At 44.5% G+C, this 18,318-nt stretch overlaps 1 protein-coding gene across 2 annotated transcripts in view; it reads right to left on the bottom strand.

The window, feature by feature from the left end:
• Positions 1 to 18,318, bottom strand: part of plxna4 (plexin A4) — a 288,054-nt gene that overhangs the window by 220,535 nt on the left and 49,201 nt on the right. For both annotated transcript variants that reach the window (XM_037759850.1, XM_037759849.1), the window contains exon 3: positions 15,560 to 15,742. In XM_037759850.1, coding sequence (XP_037615778.1) covers positions 15,560 to 15,742 — 183 coding nt within the window. The remainder of the gene's footprint in view (positions 1 to 15,559; positions 15,743 to 18,318) is intronic.

The raw sequence follows: 18,318 nt of genomic DNA, 5'->3' as shown, positions 1-18,318 counted from the left end.
AGTGCCTCTGTGATGGGTAACCTAAATCCATCTTTGACTATTACGACAGTGAGCAGTGACTGGACTGAGGTTGTGCTGGCTGATGTCATGCTGGCAGACAATATTTTGACAGATAGGAGAGGAACGCATGGTATTCCCAATGCTTTTTATGCTTTTGTTCACAAAAGAGCATTGTGCCGCACTGTACAAAAAAAGGATCGTCTTTCTCTCGCGACTTCTCCCGGTGGATCATTTCCGATTTGTTTTTGAGCTACATTAGAGGGAGGAAATAGGAAGCCGACGCTCTAATAGAAAGACTCATCTGACAACTTCTCTATCATGCTGGGTGCCTCTGCTCTTATAGTACATTCTATTATAGTGATGAATGTTTGTAAGAACCCTCCAAATAGATACTTACAGTAACACACTGTAGGTCTATTTTTCTATCCGTATTAAACAAACCACAAGTCCAGCCTCGCAGCAGGGATGGATATCAAGCTGGCACTTGCTGAGAGAGTGAAGGATAGAGATAGATGCATGCGCAGTGATCGAGTCTCACGTGAAACTGCACAAAAGGTGTCGCAAACAGTGTGTTTGTGCTAGTGATTCTGGGCTCCGGGGGTATTGCTTTCCTTAAAAAACAATTAATGAAGAGTTGCACTGGCTCCCTCCCTGGATTTTAGTTGGCAGGAGTTGATGGGGAGAAAGGGAGGGGGGAGGGAACGGATGCAGAGAGAGTTGGGACTGAGTGCTACACAGCACCAGGACACAACTGACAAATAGCTATAAATACTCATCAGGCAGAAGAGGAGATATGTAGCAAGGGCTTGCAAGCGAGTTAGCTACATCCAGGCTAGACCTGGATGTGTTATCAGTGGACATAATGGGATATGTCCTCAGAGACGCTTACGCCGAACTACACCGGGCAGCGGCGTGGAAAAATCACATTTTTCTGCGGCCGGGAGGTGTGTTTATGGGTTTCAGGCAGGAAGAAATTCTTTGTAACATAGGTCAACATCTCACAGGAGTCACAGGATCTGTTTACTGATTGGCTGCGGGTCCTCTCTGGCAGCACTTCGCACGCTTAAAGTTAAACTTTTCCCAACATTTGCTTTGACGCACTTCGCCGGAGAATCAAACGGGCGCAACTCGCTGAGCTCTGGAGCGGCCACCGTAGCTTTTCGTAGACATTGCACGGAAATTCGCCGCCGCTCTGGTGTGACTTCTGCAGTTACGATTGCCTTATATACTAATGAAATAAGAGAGATATATTTGTAAAATCAAAATATTTTCTAAATCAACTCAGCTAGAAACCACAAAGCCATACGCTCCACAAAAAATGCATAGCATAACAACTGCTTAGCACTAGATAACATTTGCTAACAATGACGATCAATTAATACCTCTGTAGGTTTCAGAACTGCATATGCACGCCTCTATCGGGCTATTTTCTAGTTGCGTGTAATCAAAGATTAAAGGGGTCTTTGTTCCAGTGCTTTTCTGCCTGTGTTGATGTTGAAGTGTGTAGTCCTAGGGCAGAAACTGCAGGTGAGATTCAGAGAGAAAGAGGAGAGAGAAGAAGGGAGGTGGCCTCCCCTTCAGCTGACACAGGCTACTGATAATGTGCCTTAGTCTAGACAGTGATGAGAGCCTGTGTGAACTCTAAGACACACACAGATTACAGCACAGCTGCTATAAAGGACCACACCAACCCACAATTTTAAAAAAGTGTGTTTTTTTAGCCAATTCTGCCTTATTCCTTAAAAACAAGGAGTGTCTCTAACTGCAATTATCATTCTGTGTGTGAAGCAAGGGAGGGAAAAAAAAATCCCATAATCCTTTGGGAGCGCTGGTGTAGCTGAGATAAGAATCCACTTATTAAGGTCTGTGTTGAGGATGGGAAAAAGAAAGAAAGGGCGAGGTGAGAGGAAAAAGTGAAGACCGTGAGGATAGGTGTACACGATTACAGATGTTAATTTCTCTTTCTCCTTTTTACTTGCCTCTGCTGTCTTTTTCATATCTCTCCCTGCGTTCCCCTCTCCCTCCTTCCATCCCACTTATTTACTCTCTCACTCTCCGTCTCTGCTGTCATTGTGTGTACGAAAAGCAGCTTCGGTACCTGAGGCACACTTCAAAGTCTTGATGTCAGACAGACAGACCCAGGGACCCTTTTAAAAGATGTTTACGCTGGCATCTGCTTAATGGGCGAGTCACAGTAATCTAAATCGCAACTCACTGACACCACCGCAGCTACATTAGAAGGTGTGTGTGTGTGAGCATGTGTGTGTGTGTGTGTCTGTGAGATGAGTGGGAGGATGAGCTGAGCAATATAAGAATGTGCAAATAAAGCAAAAACAAACAAACAAGCAGGTGCTGGGAGACGCAGCCGATGTTTGCATGAGACTAAATACATGTGGAGGCGAAACGGAAGCTTCCGAACACAGAATATACCCAACACATTGGAAAAGAAATCATTCATATACACATCCCATTCACACGTTCTCCATCTCAATCTACCTGCAGTGTCAACAGGTTTGAATACACCCACGTATACGTGCTTCCATCTGCAGTCTCAGAGGTCTCCCTTCGCTACAGAGTGCAGCCTAGCCTAGCCTTGCCTCCCTGACTGGCTGGCTGCTAGCATTTACTGCAGGGAGGAGAGAGAGAATGACCCAGTTGTGAGGCAAACTGTTCTCTGCAGAGAGAGAGAGAGAAAGGGAGAGAGGCAGAGAAGGAGAGGAGGAAAGGAAAAAGGTGTGTGGGGGCACTAGTCGCCCCCAAGAGACCTACGGTGTGCAATGATTGGCTACAGGCGTGCAGCGAAGGGGGGAGTGAGGAGGAGGAGGGCTCACCTGCAGTGGTGTGTCCTCTATAGTTGCACAGCGATATATCACAGAGACTCAGAGACAGGAGGCAAGTCAGAAAAAGGAAAAGGATGGAGATATAGAAGAGAGAAAGGAGGGATGAGTTGCTTCTACGAATCCAAAAAGAATGAGAGAAATATCGGTGCCACCACTGATGCAAAATGGGGAGAAAATGGATCTGCTTCAACCAGTCATCCATCAGTGATTTTGAAAAAAAAAAAAATCCATTACACGCAAAGTGATGAAAGTTTGCGTAGAGTGGAATGAAGAAGAAAGAGAGACATACTCGACAAGGAGAGCATTACTTTGCTTCTGATAAAGCAGCCCCCTGGAATGAAAAGAACATTATCCTTGATCTTCATGAACCTTTAGTTATGATACTGTACCATAATATAGGAGGTATTGATGTGAAATTACACTCTGGCCCTGGCAAGGGTTACTGCATATAGCCATCCATCCAGCGAGCAGGAGCACGCTGTGTGAATACTTGCTAGACATCGTATTGATTTTCTACTGCCGGAGCACAAATTAACAATCGCCACGCGATGATTTGGTACTCGCACACAGGCAAATGCCAACGCATGCAACTAAATTGAAATGATAATTAAAGCGCTGTAATTTTGTTGGGGGGGGTGCAGCTACCATAAACTTTTTTCTATACCGTTTAATTAACGTTTAGGAATTGTTAATTAGATGTTGGAGAGCCCATGCCTTCACAGTCTGCTACACAAGAGTAATTAATGCCAATTCGAGCGCTTCTTCCAAAAGCAGTAGCGGGGTTTCCTTCAGCGGCAGCCACGGAGGGTGATTCTTAACTGCTCAGCCACCTTTGACATGAGTAGGAGTCTGTGTAAATGTCTAGGTGTGTGGGAGACAGCTGGGTGTGTGGAGTGTTTCTCTGTGGTTACCTACTCAATGATCCATCAGTAGAAGCGAGAGAGAGAAAGCTTGGACATAATTACATTCCCATTTACTGGCTTGACACCTGCTTGATATGGCTGAAGAATGTTTATAGTGATGCTAATTAACTGGATGAGTAGAATCTAGGCTTTAAGAATGAGCTTGACCGGCGAGGTAGAGAGAAAAAACTCACGTGTTTGTATGAGTATGAACATTTGAGAGATGTAACTATGCAATTATCTTATAGACCCCTTTTCTGTTAGTGAACATGATGACGTATTTCCGTGGGCGAAGCGTAGGTGGAGGCAGAATAATTCTCTGAACACGGTAGCTAATGCTGGCCGGCCAGTTTTATTGGCTTTTTAACAATTTTTAACAATGGCTGGGGAAAATAAAAATAAAAAAAATCTTAATATGTACAGTCACTCTAACTATTAGCAATGTTTTCTCTCCGTCTCTGAAAAGATTTGCCGATATTGCAGCTTGCTAGAGCCTCGAATCACAGTTTGTCATCTCAAATGTATGTGATTCTGGTACCCAACCACACAGCAAGATGACATTTTCAATGTGTAACTTTAGTCCACTTCTCTGAGGTGATTCCTGTTTACCTCCAGTCTTTCCTTTGTTTTGCCTCCAGCTAACACCGTGACGTCATCTGAAGCGTGCCCATTGTCAGCCCAAACCTATATAAGTGCACATTTGTTAGTGGAATGATATCTGTGATCTTTGCAGATTTTAGTTCAGACTTGTTTCCTTCTCCTGTGGTTTGCTGCTTTGCTTCCTTCATACTCCTCATCAGTCTTTCAGTGTAGATCCGGATGCCTGTGCATATGTGTATATATATATAAATAAGCATGTGTGATTAGTGTGTCATCATTCAGACAGGATCCAAACACAAAAGGACTACTGAACTACTGTATTGGACTACATGGGAGTTCAAAGGTTTTCATGTTATGTTCATGGCATGTCCACACACGGTAGATTGCCACATATTCTCAGCAGTCAAAATATGGCGAGACAGCTGCAGTTGCACTCAGAAGTCATTTGAACTGACAAAATACTGTTTTCCTTCCAAGGTCTATGAATTCTGAGATTACTGTTGAAGTACTAGACGAACTGAAAAAAGACAGGCGCAAATTATACTATGCGATCAAAGCACAGCAGCCAACCTTGTCTTAACCCTGAGCCAGCAACACATCAGAGTCAACTACAGTTCAAACTGCCAGGAAACGGAAAGATCAGAAGTTAGTCATTTTCTCACTCCAACTTCTCTGCTGGCTCGAGCCTTTCAACTCCATGTACACACTGCGGAGAATAGCCACTCAAATCACTCACGGCTCAATAGGCTGCCACATACTGGTACTCTTCTCAATAGGTGCAGACTCACAAGAGTGAAATGAACATCAAACTCTATTTCGCCACTCTCACCCTTTCCTCCCATCAGACCGTCTCCCTTTATCCTTTCCCGACATTCACTCCATCTCTGTGGCTTTCACCCATCATTCTCGCTCGCCAATTTTGCCCTCTACGCTCTTTCAGTCTCTCTCGCAGCCACGCTTCGTCTTTCTGTAGCTGTTCACCCACTCTCTCCCTGCTTCCCATGCCAGAAAAGATCTGTGTAAATAAAAATAATAAAAACACATTTCTGCAAGCCTTGTGTCTGAATACTAATTCAATTTCAGAGGCAGGTTGGGGAAAATGTTAAAAAATATCCAGCAGCGTAACATCGAGTTGACATTCCGAGGTACTTTAATTTCACTCTGACTAAGAGCTGCTGCAGCTAATCAGCAAGTCAGAGCAATACAAACAACATCCAGGCTGTAGCACTACATGGACCATGATTCATAGCTGGAGGCTCACCTTTGCGACAAGCTGCAGCAATGCAGGAGTTTAAAGCAATCGAGTGCTTCTGACTTAGTGTGCAAACATGGTGTCAACCCTGCAGTGAAGCGGCTGGTTACTAAGGTTGGTCGTGTGTCTGTGTGTGTGTGTGTGTGTGTGTGCACGTGCCATTGCCCTGCTCAGCCCCTGGCAGCTCATCAATTATAAAGGAGCCCTGGAAAGGAGGGATAAAGCCAAGCGACAGCAATGGCATCTATAAATACACACCTGAATGACACGCGTGAGGTGAACAGCTATTTTTGCATACGACCGCGTACGCACACACACACACACGCTGAATGCACAAAGCAATGTCATCCACCAGATCGGGGCACTTTGTGCGGATCTGTTGAGTCAGGAAGTGCAGAGCGGCTGCTCTTTGCTAACCTGAGCACCATGTGATACTCCGTCTAAATCAGAGGAGAGATTGCTCTCCTCCTCTTCCCTCACGTCTTTCATCAACTAAAACACGAGTGTCTCGCTGAATGGCCAAATGGAAAAGTTGAGGTGGGTGTGTGTGTGTGTATGTGTGCAGGAGCGCGGGTAAATGGTCTGGAAGACTTGCTCTATCACTCCCTGGTGAGCCCTTGCTTTCTGCTTCTTCCTCACTCTCTGTTTCCATGTCCCTCCATCTTTTCATTTTTCCCTTGGATTATTTACTTTATCTCTGCATCCATTAGAGCCGGGTACGATTCACCTACCTCCCGATTCTATACTATCCAGATACTGGGGTGCCGATTCGATATGTATTGTGATGTTTAAGTATTGCGATCCTACAAGTATTGAGATTCGATATCACGATTTATTACTTTTTTTTTAACACTAAACTAAAGTTGAGTCATACACTTCTAGGGACTTTTACTTAGGAATATATGTAAATTAATATATTAAAATGTTTGATTTTCAGCAATTATGTAGTCAGAGATGAATTTTTTCCAGCAACCCAAAATTCAAAGAATAAAGACATTTCTTTCACAAATTAGTGGTATTTTCTTTTTAATTTACAAGGGACATGTAATGTTTTATACGTATGGTGAATATAATCCATTCGATCTTATTTCCATATATGTATTTCATATATACATTTTGTTAACACCTTATTTTGAAAACCAGACGTGGTCACACGTGTATACTTCTGCTCCATCGGGGCCATTTGAATGCATTTAACATAAACGTCAGTGTACAGTTGTAGCGTCGGCCGATTTGACCACGGAGATGAGAGTGACAGGTGGCTTGACCGCACGTTACCGCAATACCAGAATGTTAGCCATCCATGACATAGTTTACATGCAGCTTTAGCCATGATGTCTAGCTCTGCTTTTCCCAAAGTGTTTCCATACTTTACTGTATGTGTAGTGTTTACCACTTTGGATTCAAAATGTGAGGGCTCACGTTGTATCCATGCACACCCTCTGCCATATTGTACTTTATTGTTTCGGTTTGTTTTGGTTGACGGATACGGAACAGATATGACGTCACATTACTCTGACTACAACAATAAAAGCGGTGACTTCTTTCTACCTCGGCATAGACTCAAATGAAGCAAATATATCGATTCTGGCATTAAAAAATCGATTTCAAAATCGTAAAAAAGCAAAATTGCGATACATAGGCCATTTTTTTCCCACCCTTACCATCCATCCATCTCTGCTTTCTCTCTCTCAACCGCTCCATGTGTTGCACATTCAATCTCCCAGCAATATATCCCTCTCTGCATCTCCCCATCTGTCTTTTTCTGATTCTCCATCATGCATCCATCCATCCAACCGTCTCTCTTCATTTCCCCCTTGTCTTTTTTCAACCCCCAAAACCATGCCCAGTTTCCCTGCATTTTTTCTCTCTCTCCACGCCGTCGTCCACTCCCCTTCCCTCACTCCCTCCAACTCTACCCCATATCTATCTACGAGCGAACACTGAGGCTTCCCGACTGAATTCAACATGGACTCTTCCTGCTGCTGCCCAGTCAGACCGCCTGGCTACTGGACGAGGTGTTTTTTGTGTTGGCAGCTGGTGCGGCAAGTATTGTGGGGATTGTGAGCACGCGAGGCAACCACTGCCTTCTGATGCTCTTCCCAGGCCATTACTGGACTTCACTTCTCATTAGCTCCCGTGATTTTCTGCACTGAATTCACCATTATATACGCGGAGACCTCCTATACAAGTAGGACACACACATACACACAGACTATTTACCAAATCTAGAGGAGGAATTGGACTTTGGAAGGGGGCCTATCAAGCAAACATTGTGCACCAAGCAATTACCAGAAGAAGATGTATGTGGAAACAATTGGCCAGGAACAATGGTGCAAAAGAAAAGAAGCATAAGGTGGCGAGGGGTTCCCATTGACTGATTCCCCTTGACATGCCTTTCTATCCCTACAACAAATAGCAGAGTAGCAGACAGCAGTTAACACAGCGAGACGAAAACACCAACACATTAATATTGTGTTCAATCAGCCTTATAGCTTGTGAGGTCGACAGCACCTGTCATCGAACACCAGACTGCTATCGTCGGATCAGATCATCCTAATGTGCACTCAGTCCGTTGTATCAGCATAATGTCTACGCTGTGTGCAGTAAGCTTCCCTGGGAGTTCAATACATCCCGATATACTCTTAGATATGTGTGTGTTTTCCCTGCGTTGATGCCTTCTATATACATTTGATCCTGTGTGTGTGTGGAACAGCCTGTGCTACCATGGCAACTCACGACTGAGCATGCTTTAGTGTGTGCTGCTGCGCTGGCTGGTGTGGGGAGCAGCAACACACGCAGCGCCAAGGCAACTAGGAAGACTGCTGAGGAATACTTAACAGTATTGGAACATTGACATTCTGGGAATACTGGCTGAATGCAGCAGCGGTTTAGACAACTGGGCTAGAATGAATGGACTACTGGGTGGGGTTGTAATGGCTACTGGCCGGATGTGATAGTAGCAGTGTGTGTGCACCTGCGTTGAAGAGTGTTTATAGCACAACAAGGGTGGGTGGTGGGAGGGGGGGTTTAAATCAGAAACCACTGTCCACACACACACACACACACACACGACGCCTGCCCGTCCTAAAGCATATTTCATCATTAGCTCTAAGCAGTTAATCCTCTGCTCCACTGACCATGGCTCAGCTCAGCCCATTTCAATAATCTGCATCTGGGACTAACCAACCCATCATATACACACACATACACACAGACAAGCACACACACACACACATGGGAAACAAGGACACAATCAACCCACGAAACATATGGGACTGGTCCAGAGCAATAAATATCTCACGTAAAAAAGCTCTTACACCCACACATCTATCCATCCATAATCTATTGTGCCAACAGCAGAGGCAGTTAGCAGGACAGCCCACGTTCGTTTTATTAGACGGGGAATGCCACAGAAATGCAATGTTAATTGTGATTGTAATAAGTTCAAAAGGAAATAATTGGACTTACATTTCAATCAATGTGGCTGTGCCATCTGTTGTCTGAATGTTTTACTGGTACAGTCAGTCAAATACTGCTACGTATATTTAGTTTTACTGAAACACATTTCATTGAGGCAAAGGTGTGACATGATTTTCTCTGAACTGCATCTGCTTTTTAAAATACTTACAGTCAACCTGAAGAAAATGATACATTCAGGGGAAATCTTCATATTAGGCTCGCCGCGGTAGTCGCAGTAAAACTCATTTAGTTCATTTTGGCATATCAGCGCCGTGTTATCAATAAATAGTCGGTAACGACTAAAAACTGAAAGTGAAAGTGTCTGCTCTGTACGGAGTCTCAGCTCAGAGCAGCATGAGTCAGATTTCACACACACACACACGGGATGAGAGAGAGGTGACAGACGATGACGGAGAATTTGGTGTCGAAGCAAAAAAGCAAAATCGCCTATTTGGCAATATTTCAGAGTTAAACCCAATGCTATAAGGGAACCATAACTGTTAATGAGGCAATCGCCGTGAGGAGGACGGAGCGGTCACAGCCGGTGTGCACAGCTGGTCTGGAGAGGCACGACACAGCCATCCGACGGTAAAGATCAAGTAAGCGCTTTACATATACTGAGCGCCGTCTTTTCTTGTAAAATGTCCACCGTCACATCCTTAACGCTAAGGTGTGAAATGATTTTCTATGAACTGTATCTGCTTGTTTAAATACTTACAGTCAATCTAAACTAAAATGATACAATCAGGGGAAATCCTCATACACCGGCAGAATGACCTGAAGAACGAGATGAATGAAAAGTACTTTGTGTGGCATGGATATGGGATGGGAAAGGGAATTAAGATGAAGAGTGACATGGCAGAGGAAAACAAAGGAGTGAAAAATTAAATGGCATGTTCGTGATGATGAGGGCAACAGACAGGTAGTAGAAGGAAAAAGATGACTGTAGCTGGAAAGAGCTGTACAGAGTACAAAACAGAGAAATTGGCAGAGGTTGAGTCAAAAGTGAGAGCTTGACCTTTCCCTTCCCAACAACAAACATTAACCATTCAGCGTTGGGAAATTGACCCGTTTCTAGCTCATCTCCCCTGACAACCTTAAATGACAGATCTCTCTTTCTGTCTCTACACTACTCGTGCCAGCTTCTCCTTCAAGAAGCTATAGCCTTGCAAACTACCACTGATTCACCTTTCTGTCTCGCTCTCGATCCGTCACGTCACTCTACCCTCTTCTTTCACTTCTTTTCTCCACTATTTTCTCCATCTCTTCCCTCTTTCTGTCTTTGCTTCTTCTTCTTCTTCTTGTTCTCTATTCTCTAGTCTGACTGGAACAGATTGAAAAGTGGTGGCTGCGGCGAAGAGGTGAACAAATTGTCACAAACCCCAACACCCTTGCTCTTTGCCTTTGGCCAAATACTGACTAAATGCTCTGCGGAGAAGACGTTTCACTCCAAGAAGCATGCACGTGTCTGCTTTTACAGACACTACTGTACCTTTGGAAGTGCCTTTTGTAGAAACTGGTGATATCTAGGGCGCAGAAACATAAACACACTTATCCTCAGCTTCTTCGACCCCGCTACCTTTTTATGCCGTGCCTTCGTCTGTGTCAAGTTCAAGGTTAGCTGCTCATTGTATTGAGCGCCAGTGCTCCCCCATCGGGGACGGACAGAGCGGAGATGCATTAGCACCTCGGCAGGTGGCCTTCAATCTCATCTCTTCCCTCCACTTCTGCCCTCCACACCTCCCTCTCGTCCCATAGTCTACCTCTCCATCCCCGGGCCCCGTGGAGCTACCTGGCCAGCCTTTGTCCAACACTGTAAGTGTTCACTGATGCATGCACGTGTGCTTATCTCAATATATGCAACCGTGTGCAGTGTGTGAGTATCATGCGTGTGTGTCCGTCTCATGCTAATGTGTAGCCTGACCAGATGACCATAAACTAAACCAAAGCCCGCAGGGGGGGTTAAGGCTTTCCCCTTGACCTGCTGCTGTGCACTGACCTGCAGTAAATGGGTTTAAACCTTACCCAGCCACGGACCTTTTATCTCCATCACATCTCCATCTCCTCCTTTAAGCCACAGACCAACGCACACACAAACTGACCGACGGACAGGCTGACGGAAGCCATATGGTCCATTCACTTCCAATGGCAGGAGGTAGCCATCAAAGAGCTCTCACAGCAACTCCACTCAGCCATGGACAGATAGACGGAGCAGGGGGGAGGGAGATGAAGGGGAAAGGGGAAGACGGAAATTATGAGGAGAGGGCGAACGGAGGTGGAGAGAGGGAGGGGAAGCAAAAGAAATGAGAGGAGAGAAGAAGAGACATTCAATCAATTCAAAAGAGCTAGGAAACCAAAAAAGAGTGAAATGGAAAAAGGAATGGAGGTGTACGGATCATATGAGCCCTGTGTGATGTGAAGGCTTTAAGCCTTGTGTGAGACAGTAAAGGCCAAGCATGGCTGTAGCTGTGGGCATGTACAAAATCCTACTGATTCGACAGCACTGCCTGTTTTATGCTGACAGGAGGGTGTTATGAAATTCCGCTTAGACTGTGTCAATACGGACTTTACACAACACAGCCACTCAGCATCAGAGACATCTAAAAGGCAAGGGCTATGTATGTGTGTGGTCTTGCGCTGCTATCTTTGCGAGGACGGACTTGAAATTGGTAGACCATGAGAGCAAAGCGAGGCTGGTCCTTTCTTCTTCAAAGGGCCGTTTGAGAGTAAAGACTTGGTTTTTCTATTGGTGAATTTCTTGTTGTTTCTTCTCGGGCCAACCTTACTTCCCAGATTTTCTGTCACTTTTTGCTTTCCCACGCCCATAAAAACATCATTATGCTCGTCTTTCAGAACAACTATACAATTCAGTCCATCACCACCACTAGTATGGGTGGGGGGGGGGAAATCGATACAGCATAGTAGTGCGATATTTTGCGTGACAATATTATACCGATACAGTATCAATCTTTTATTATATAAACTATTAACCTCGATTGGAATCGATTGGTACCAACCATGTCATGTTAGCTTGTCGGGAAGAACGCTAAATAACGCTCCAAAGTTACTAGATTTTGGCGAGGAAAAACTGGCAAGGCCATTTTCAATAGGGACCCTTGACCTCTGACCTCAAGATATGTGAATGAAAACTCTGAGATGAACAGAGTGAAAACTCTTATTAGACACAACAGATGTTGACAAACTGCATAATTTGCAGTTGACAAACGGTCGCAAACATTTTGCAATATATCTTATCGCAATACCCAGCACACTGCAAAATGTTTAAAATCGTCAGAATATTGTATTGTGGGGCCTCTTGGGAATCCCAACCCTAACCACTAGTGTTTAGTCTCCTGGGGGACATGTCCTAACTTCTTTCTTAATCATGAGCCTATATTACATGAAGATACTCAACGTTAATGGAGTGTAATCGCCCAAGACAAATATTGTTCTACGCCTCCTGTTGAGGTTGAAGTTGAGATAAGAGTTGGGGCTAAGTATGCAGATGTGATAGTTAAGGTTGGGTTTAGGGGCTAGGGAATGCATTATGTTAATATATAATATGTTAATCATCAGTATAGAAGTACAACCATGTCTGTATAGTCTGGTCCACTGCGGGACTCACGTTATACTAACATACTAATTTTACTCTAACCCCCATCACATAAAACAATTTCACGAGCAAATTGAATTTAATTCACTCAGCTTCCTGTCCGACTCAACTTCATGATGTCATAAACGTGAGCCTGTAAACACTCAACATTTAGCTCACCCAGACACCGCTGCATTAACGTCCGTCCACTTTAACTCTTTTACCGTAATGCTTAAATTTATACAGGGTGACGTGTTGGTCACAGCGTCATAAATAACAATAGAAAAGACTGAAAGATTGGTGTGTGTGAGAGAAGAAGTGAGAGAAAGGAGGAGGAAGAGGAGGAGGAGGGGGTTGAGGGATGGAACAAGTGAGGTGGGGGAGTGTATATAAATCAACATCCATTAGCGGAGGGGTTATAAAGTCACTGATGAAGGAGGTGGACTGAAGCTAGGACCTTTTATTGTCTTGTTGTTGCCTTTTATTGCCTGTGATGTCATCTAATGGTATACAGTTAACGACATGGGAGGGGAAAGTATGTACATGGGAGGGGAGGATGGGCTTGTAATAGGGCTCTGTGTGTGTGCATGTGTGTGTTGACACGGGATATTGATCACCTTTTGTCAAAGATGGTGAGCGTCTGTGGAGTTTCTTTGCCTGAATGTATCCCATATGTGCACAATCTGATCTTCATTCATGTCGAGTTTGAGGAAAAACAATGCCAAAAATCCTGCAGACGCGATTCTCTCAAGTGCCAATATGTGGCTTTGAGAGGCATGTCTGGAGAGAGGCCAAGAAGAGAAAGCACAAAGATAAACAGGGGAAGAAAAATGTTTCTAACATCCTGAAGCAAAAACAATATTCAGAAAACCACTTGTTATGCTTTCAACACTCAAAAGCCACTAAATCTTCCCTTTCCTAACTCGCACTCATCATCACAGACGAGCAGTAGGTATTAAATATGATTGCATATTTCCCCCCGTTCGAAACATCTGCCTACGTGTCGGTTATTGTCTCACAACATGGAAAAACCGCTGCCTCAATCACTCTGCTCCCGTGCGGAACAAAGCCAACAAACACAGACAGGGGCCGTAATCAACAAAAACAAACAACCAGCCCTCCAGACTGACGGTGTATCGGGAGAAAAACACACTTCTCAACATCGGTTGCTTGTTCCGGCCTCAATCGCATCTTTGTTTAACTTCCTCAAATCTGTCTTTCATCTTTCTCCCCTTCAAATCATCCACATACAAACTCTCTTCCTCCCCTTTAAGACATGCGTCATTTCAGGAATATAGTCCATCTGTCCAAACTCTCCCCTCCAGCTCAGCCTCCCTCCATCCTTCTCTCATTCCTCCTCTCTGTGTAATGCTGCTTTCCCCAGGCCTGTGAGGCTCACTGCCCCGGAATTAGTCTCAGTCATGGCCCCCCTATGATATATATGTGTGTGTGAGCGCGAGGGAGTGGGAGTAAAAGCACAGGAGCTGCCACCCTTCTATCACACCTAGCAGCAGTGCATCATCCCATTAGCCCAGAAAAGGGCTGCCACACGAGGGAGGGCACAGGGGCACGGGGGGGAGTCTAGGGTGGAAGCGACAACACGCCAAAACCCGGCTTATCCAGTGCTGTTTAACTCGGAGGAGACAAATCTTGTTTAGCCAAGGGCTTGGCTGTCACACAGAGTGTGACATGTTTTTCAAGGGAGAGACAGATACAGTATGGTCAAAGTTGTTCGCTAACACTATGGCCGACACTCCCCAGCTGCAGAAACATTACTGCAGGTTTTCAGGAGCTCCAAAAGCCATCAGAGCCCATAAAATTACTAATAATGTAATAATAATCTAGATTTCCTCTTAGTATATTGTCAAAAAACTCAGATCAAACAGTCAAACTAGGCAGCGCTGATCAAATATGAATCAATATTCTGTTATTGTAATTCCTATTTCTCACCTCAAATGTTTTCAGAAACACCTTGTAGTGTACTGTTTAGCTGTAAAATGAGTAAGTGTGTGACCCCGACAGCCATGTTGAGATCTGTTAAGGAAATACCAAGCGCCGCCCACCAACCGCAGCACAGCCAATAGGAACGCTTAATAGGGTCACTCTCTCTGAAATGACCTGTGATTGGCCAAAGTCTCCCGTCAAGGGCTAGATTTTTTTAAAGCCTGAAAACAGAGCCATGAGGAGGTGCAGAAATCAAGTTATCTCTCAGAACACTTGAATCACAATATGCTGAACAGTTATTATGTCATTTTTGCCCAAAAACTTTCTGCCAAAGCGTTAAGTAATTCACTTAATAAAGGATGTATTTCATCCTATTCTGATCCCTCAATTTGCCTCAAGAAACAGATAAGAAACTTTGTCTAATCGATTCTGCAACATGCTGATCTGTGCTGTCTAGCAAGTTCTGCAACATGCTGATGCGTGCTGCAATCTGCCCCCAGGGCTCTGGATTTTATACAAGTCCAAAGTGAAGGAAAAGTGCAGCGGATGCTCCTGATACTGGGTGTATGCTATGTGTGATATATGGTGCAGTGGATGAAGAGGATGTTGAGAGATACCAGATAGGCTTTGCTCTAGGAATAAAACCCCCTCAGGGGGGCTCTCCTGATCCCCCTCCCCTTCCTCAAAACACACACACACATTCAAATTCTCTCCACAGTGAAGTACACACACTTCCTCCTTTCACTCTCGCTCTCTTTCATGCACACACACACACCTCTTTACCCCCTGCAAAATGCAGCCGACTCAGCTGATTTGCCTGAAAGTCAATCTGCCTTACTACTACTATCCTTCCTCCAATCCAGCAGTCCCCAATTCCCAGCCCTTACTCCACATTCTAACAGAGGGGAAACCAAATCTCTGCCTCCATCAATTCAGCCATTCGTCAGTTGCATTCCTGCTTCCTTACCTTCTTGACTCGTCCGCTTTTTGTGCCCACGAAGACCAGCGAGTGGTTCTTGTAGACGTACGCGATGACGGAGGTCATTTTGTCGACGGCGTCGGAGAAGAGAGGCTTGCCGCGCACCATCTCGGACACGCCCAGCGGCGCGTTCATGTCGAGGCCGCAAAAGTCGTCGTCGATGGTCAAGAGCTGCAGCGGAGAAGAAGAAGAGAGGAGAACACATTACAAATCTGATTCAGTTTCACTCATTAATATTAGAAATACGAATGTCTTTGACCACAGAGTTCATGTGAAGGGCACTGCTTAGGCATCTCTTGGATGGAGCTGTATGCTGCAAAGGTCTTAAAGGGATAGTTTGGGTGTTTTGAAGTAGGGTTGTAAGAGGTATTTATTCATAGTCAGTGTATTACCTACAGTAGATGACGATCGGCACGCCCCCAGTTTGGAAAAGCAGACAGGAGTTACCACACGGAAGTATAGCAATGTACTGCTGTGGACGGGGCCGGCAGCAAAACATATTTTAGCCACCTAAAAGAAAGGCCCACCTAAAAAAGTAGCATCAGTTTAAGTGTACGCTATATTTAAAATATTCTAAATATAGCGTACACCTAAATTTATATAGATTTTTATATGTGAGCCTTTCTTTTAGGTGGCTAAAAAACGTTTTGCTGGCGGCCCCGTCCTCAGCAGTACATTACTTTGCTTCCGTGCGGTAACTCCTGTCTGTGTCCAAACTGGGGGCGTGCCGACCGTCATCTACTGTAGGTAATACACTGACTATGGATAAGTACCTCCTACAACCTCACTTCAAAACACCCAAACTATCCCTTTAATGGAGGAAGGTTTGGGGTAAGTTATGCAGAGAGTCTGGTAGCAGTATTGAGCATGGTTATCCAGATATAAACCGACATTAATGAAAATAAGAATCAAAATTTTGTATTGCATAATGTATTTCTGTAAGGGACATTATAGGTCAAAGAGAAAACAGTTTGTATGTGAGAGAGAACGTGTGAGCATTTGTATGCATGTGTGCGTCAGCTGCAGGAAACGGCGAATGTGGAAAGCAGTAAGAGAGAGAGAGAGAGATGAAGATGGAAGAAGACTGCAGCCAGGCTCTAGCTCTGTAACAGCGCCAGAGGCTGCTCTGTCAGGCACAATTCCCCACCGTCCAGCCAATGCAACAGCAACTGCAGAAATGCCAGTGCGGCAAGATACTCAATGTGAAACGATTCAAAGTGAACCGAGTGAAATAATAAAAAAAAAAAAAGCTGCATCATCACACTGAGGCGAATCACTGCGATTCATCTAAATATATATATATGAAAATCGGAGTCAGAGTGGGGAGAAATACAACTCTTGACGGAGGTTCATCTGTTGTGCTTTCTGTGCGGACATGCTGCTGTGATTTTCTTATTAAATACAGATGGGTGTGTTCCATGTATTGTGCCTCTCTACATTTTGTGTTTGCATGCGAGTGTTTTATCCTGCCGGGGGGATATTCACAGCAGTCACTGTGGGCAGAATGACTTATGGGTTTTGATAAGAGAATAATGGTGCTGGGGATTGGTCATTATTCTATGTGTATGGACAGATTTGAAACACTGGCTTTAGTACTGGAGCAGGCATCGCTGTTGATTGATAGCTTAGCAATGTGGTGGGTTGTTGTCGGAAGAGAGAGGCCTTGGAAGTCGACGGCGCTGTTACGTTCTTTCAAAACGCACAGAAAACGTCAGTAGTAAGAGGAGATAGCGGGTATGAGTTATGAAAAAACAACCTGGGCCTTACATGTACATAGGAATATCCTTCCTTCAGAAGAAAAAAAGGTGAATACGCACTGATAAGATCTCGGCTTTCATTTTAGCTTAAAACCTATCGAACCATTTCAAGTCTCTTGTCGCCTAGCGGTTTGAGCTGTCAGAGGTGGGGTGCTCCGGGGGGGCAGAGGGTCTTTTTAGTTTATGTCTTATTTTTCCTCCTGGAAGTGCACCCCCTGGGCTTTCGATCAATCTCCTCGAGCACCTAGTGTCTCCTCACAACCTTTCACTAAAGGCCATCATCATCATCAGAAGCCTGAGAGCCACAGAGGAAATATGAGGCTTGCTTTCATTAGACAAATGGAACATGGCTTGTAGAGGCCTCTATGAGCTTTAGGCTATAACATGTTATGGTTATATGAAGCAGGTATGGATGATCGATAGAGATGACCTGAATTTGGGTCAAGATCATGTCATATGGTTAGAGGGTTTGAGATAAGGACAAAGACAGGTGGAGTAAAGAGAGATGATGAATAACAACACAAGACTGAGATGCCAAAGAGTCAACAAAGATGAAAATTGGTGTACGAGAAAAAACATATTTAAGTGGACAGTCTTCCCCCTGACCTTTTCACAACGAGCTGATGTCAAGAATGCACTCTCTACAGGTCCTACAAGTCATGTGGTGGATCACTGCTAGATTAATGGTGCTCTGATGAGAACCAGGGTCACTCCATGCAGACAATGATTCATAATCAACACATTTCTTCCTCTTTTCCGACACACTAACAAGCCAACACTGACCTCCACTATAGTGTTTACTTTCTGTATGTATTCTCCAGTAACCGGTAGAGCTGTTTCTCAATGCATTTTGGTAAAACTCCTTGTTTTTGTGAGGGAAAGAAACACCCTCACTGTGTTGCCATCAGTTTTAGAGTGGTGCAGGGATGACAAGTTTTTGTAGGCCAACCAGGAAGGTGGAATCGCCCTTGACAAAAAGCAGAATTTTAT

Source organism: Sebastes umbrosus, chromosome 23 (genome assembly GCF_015220745.1).
Source record: "Sebastes umbrosus isolate fSebUmb1 chromosome 23, fSebUmb1.pri, whole genome shotgun sequence".
NCBI lineage: Eukaryota > Metazoa > Chordata > Actinopteri > Perciformes > Sebastidae > Sebastes > Sebastes umbrosus.
This window is presented reverse-complemented; position numbering and strand designations above follow the sequence as displayed.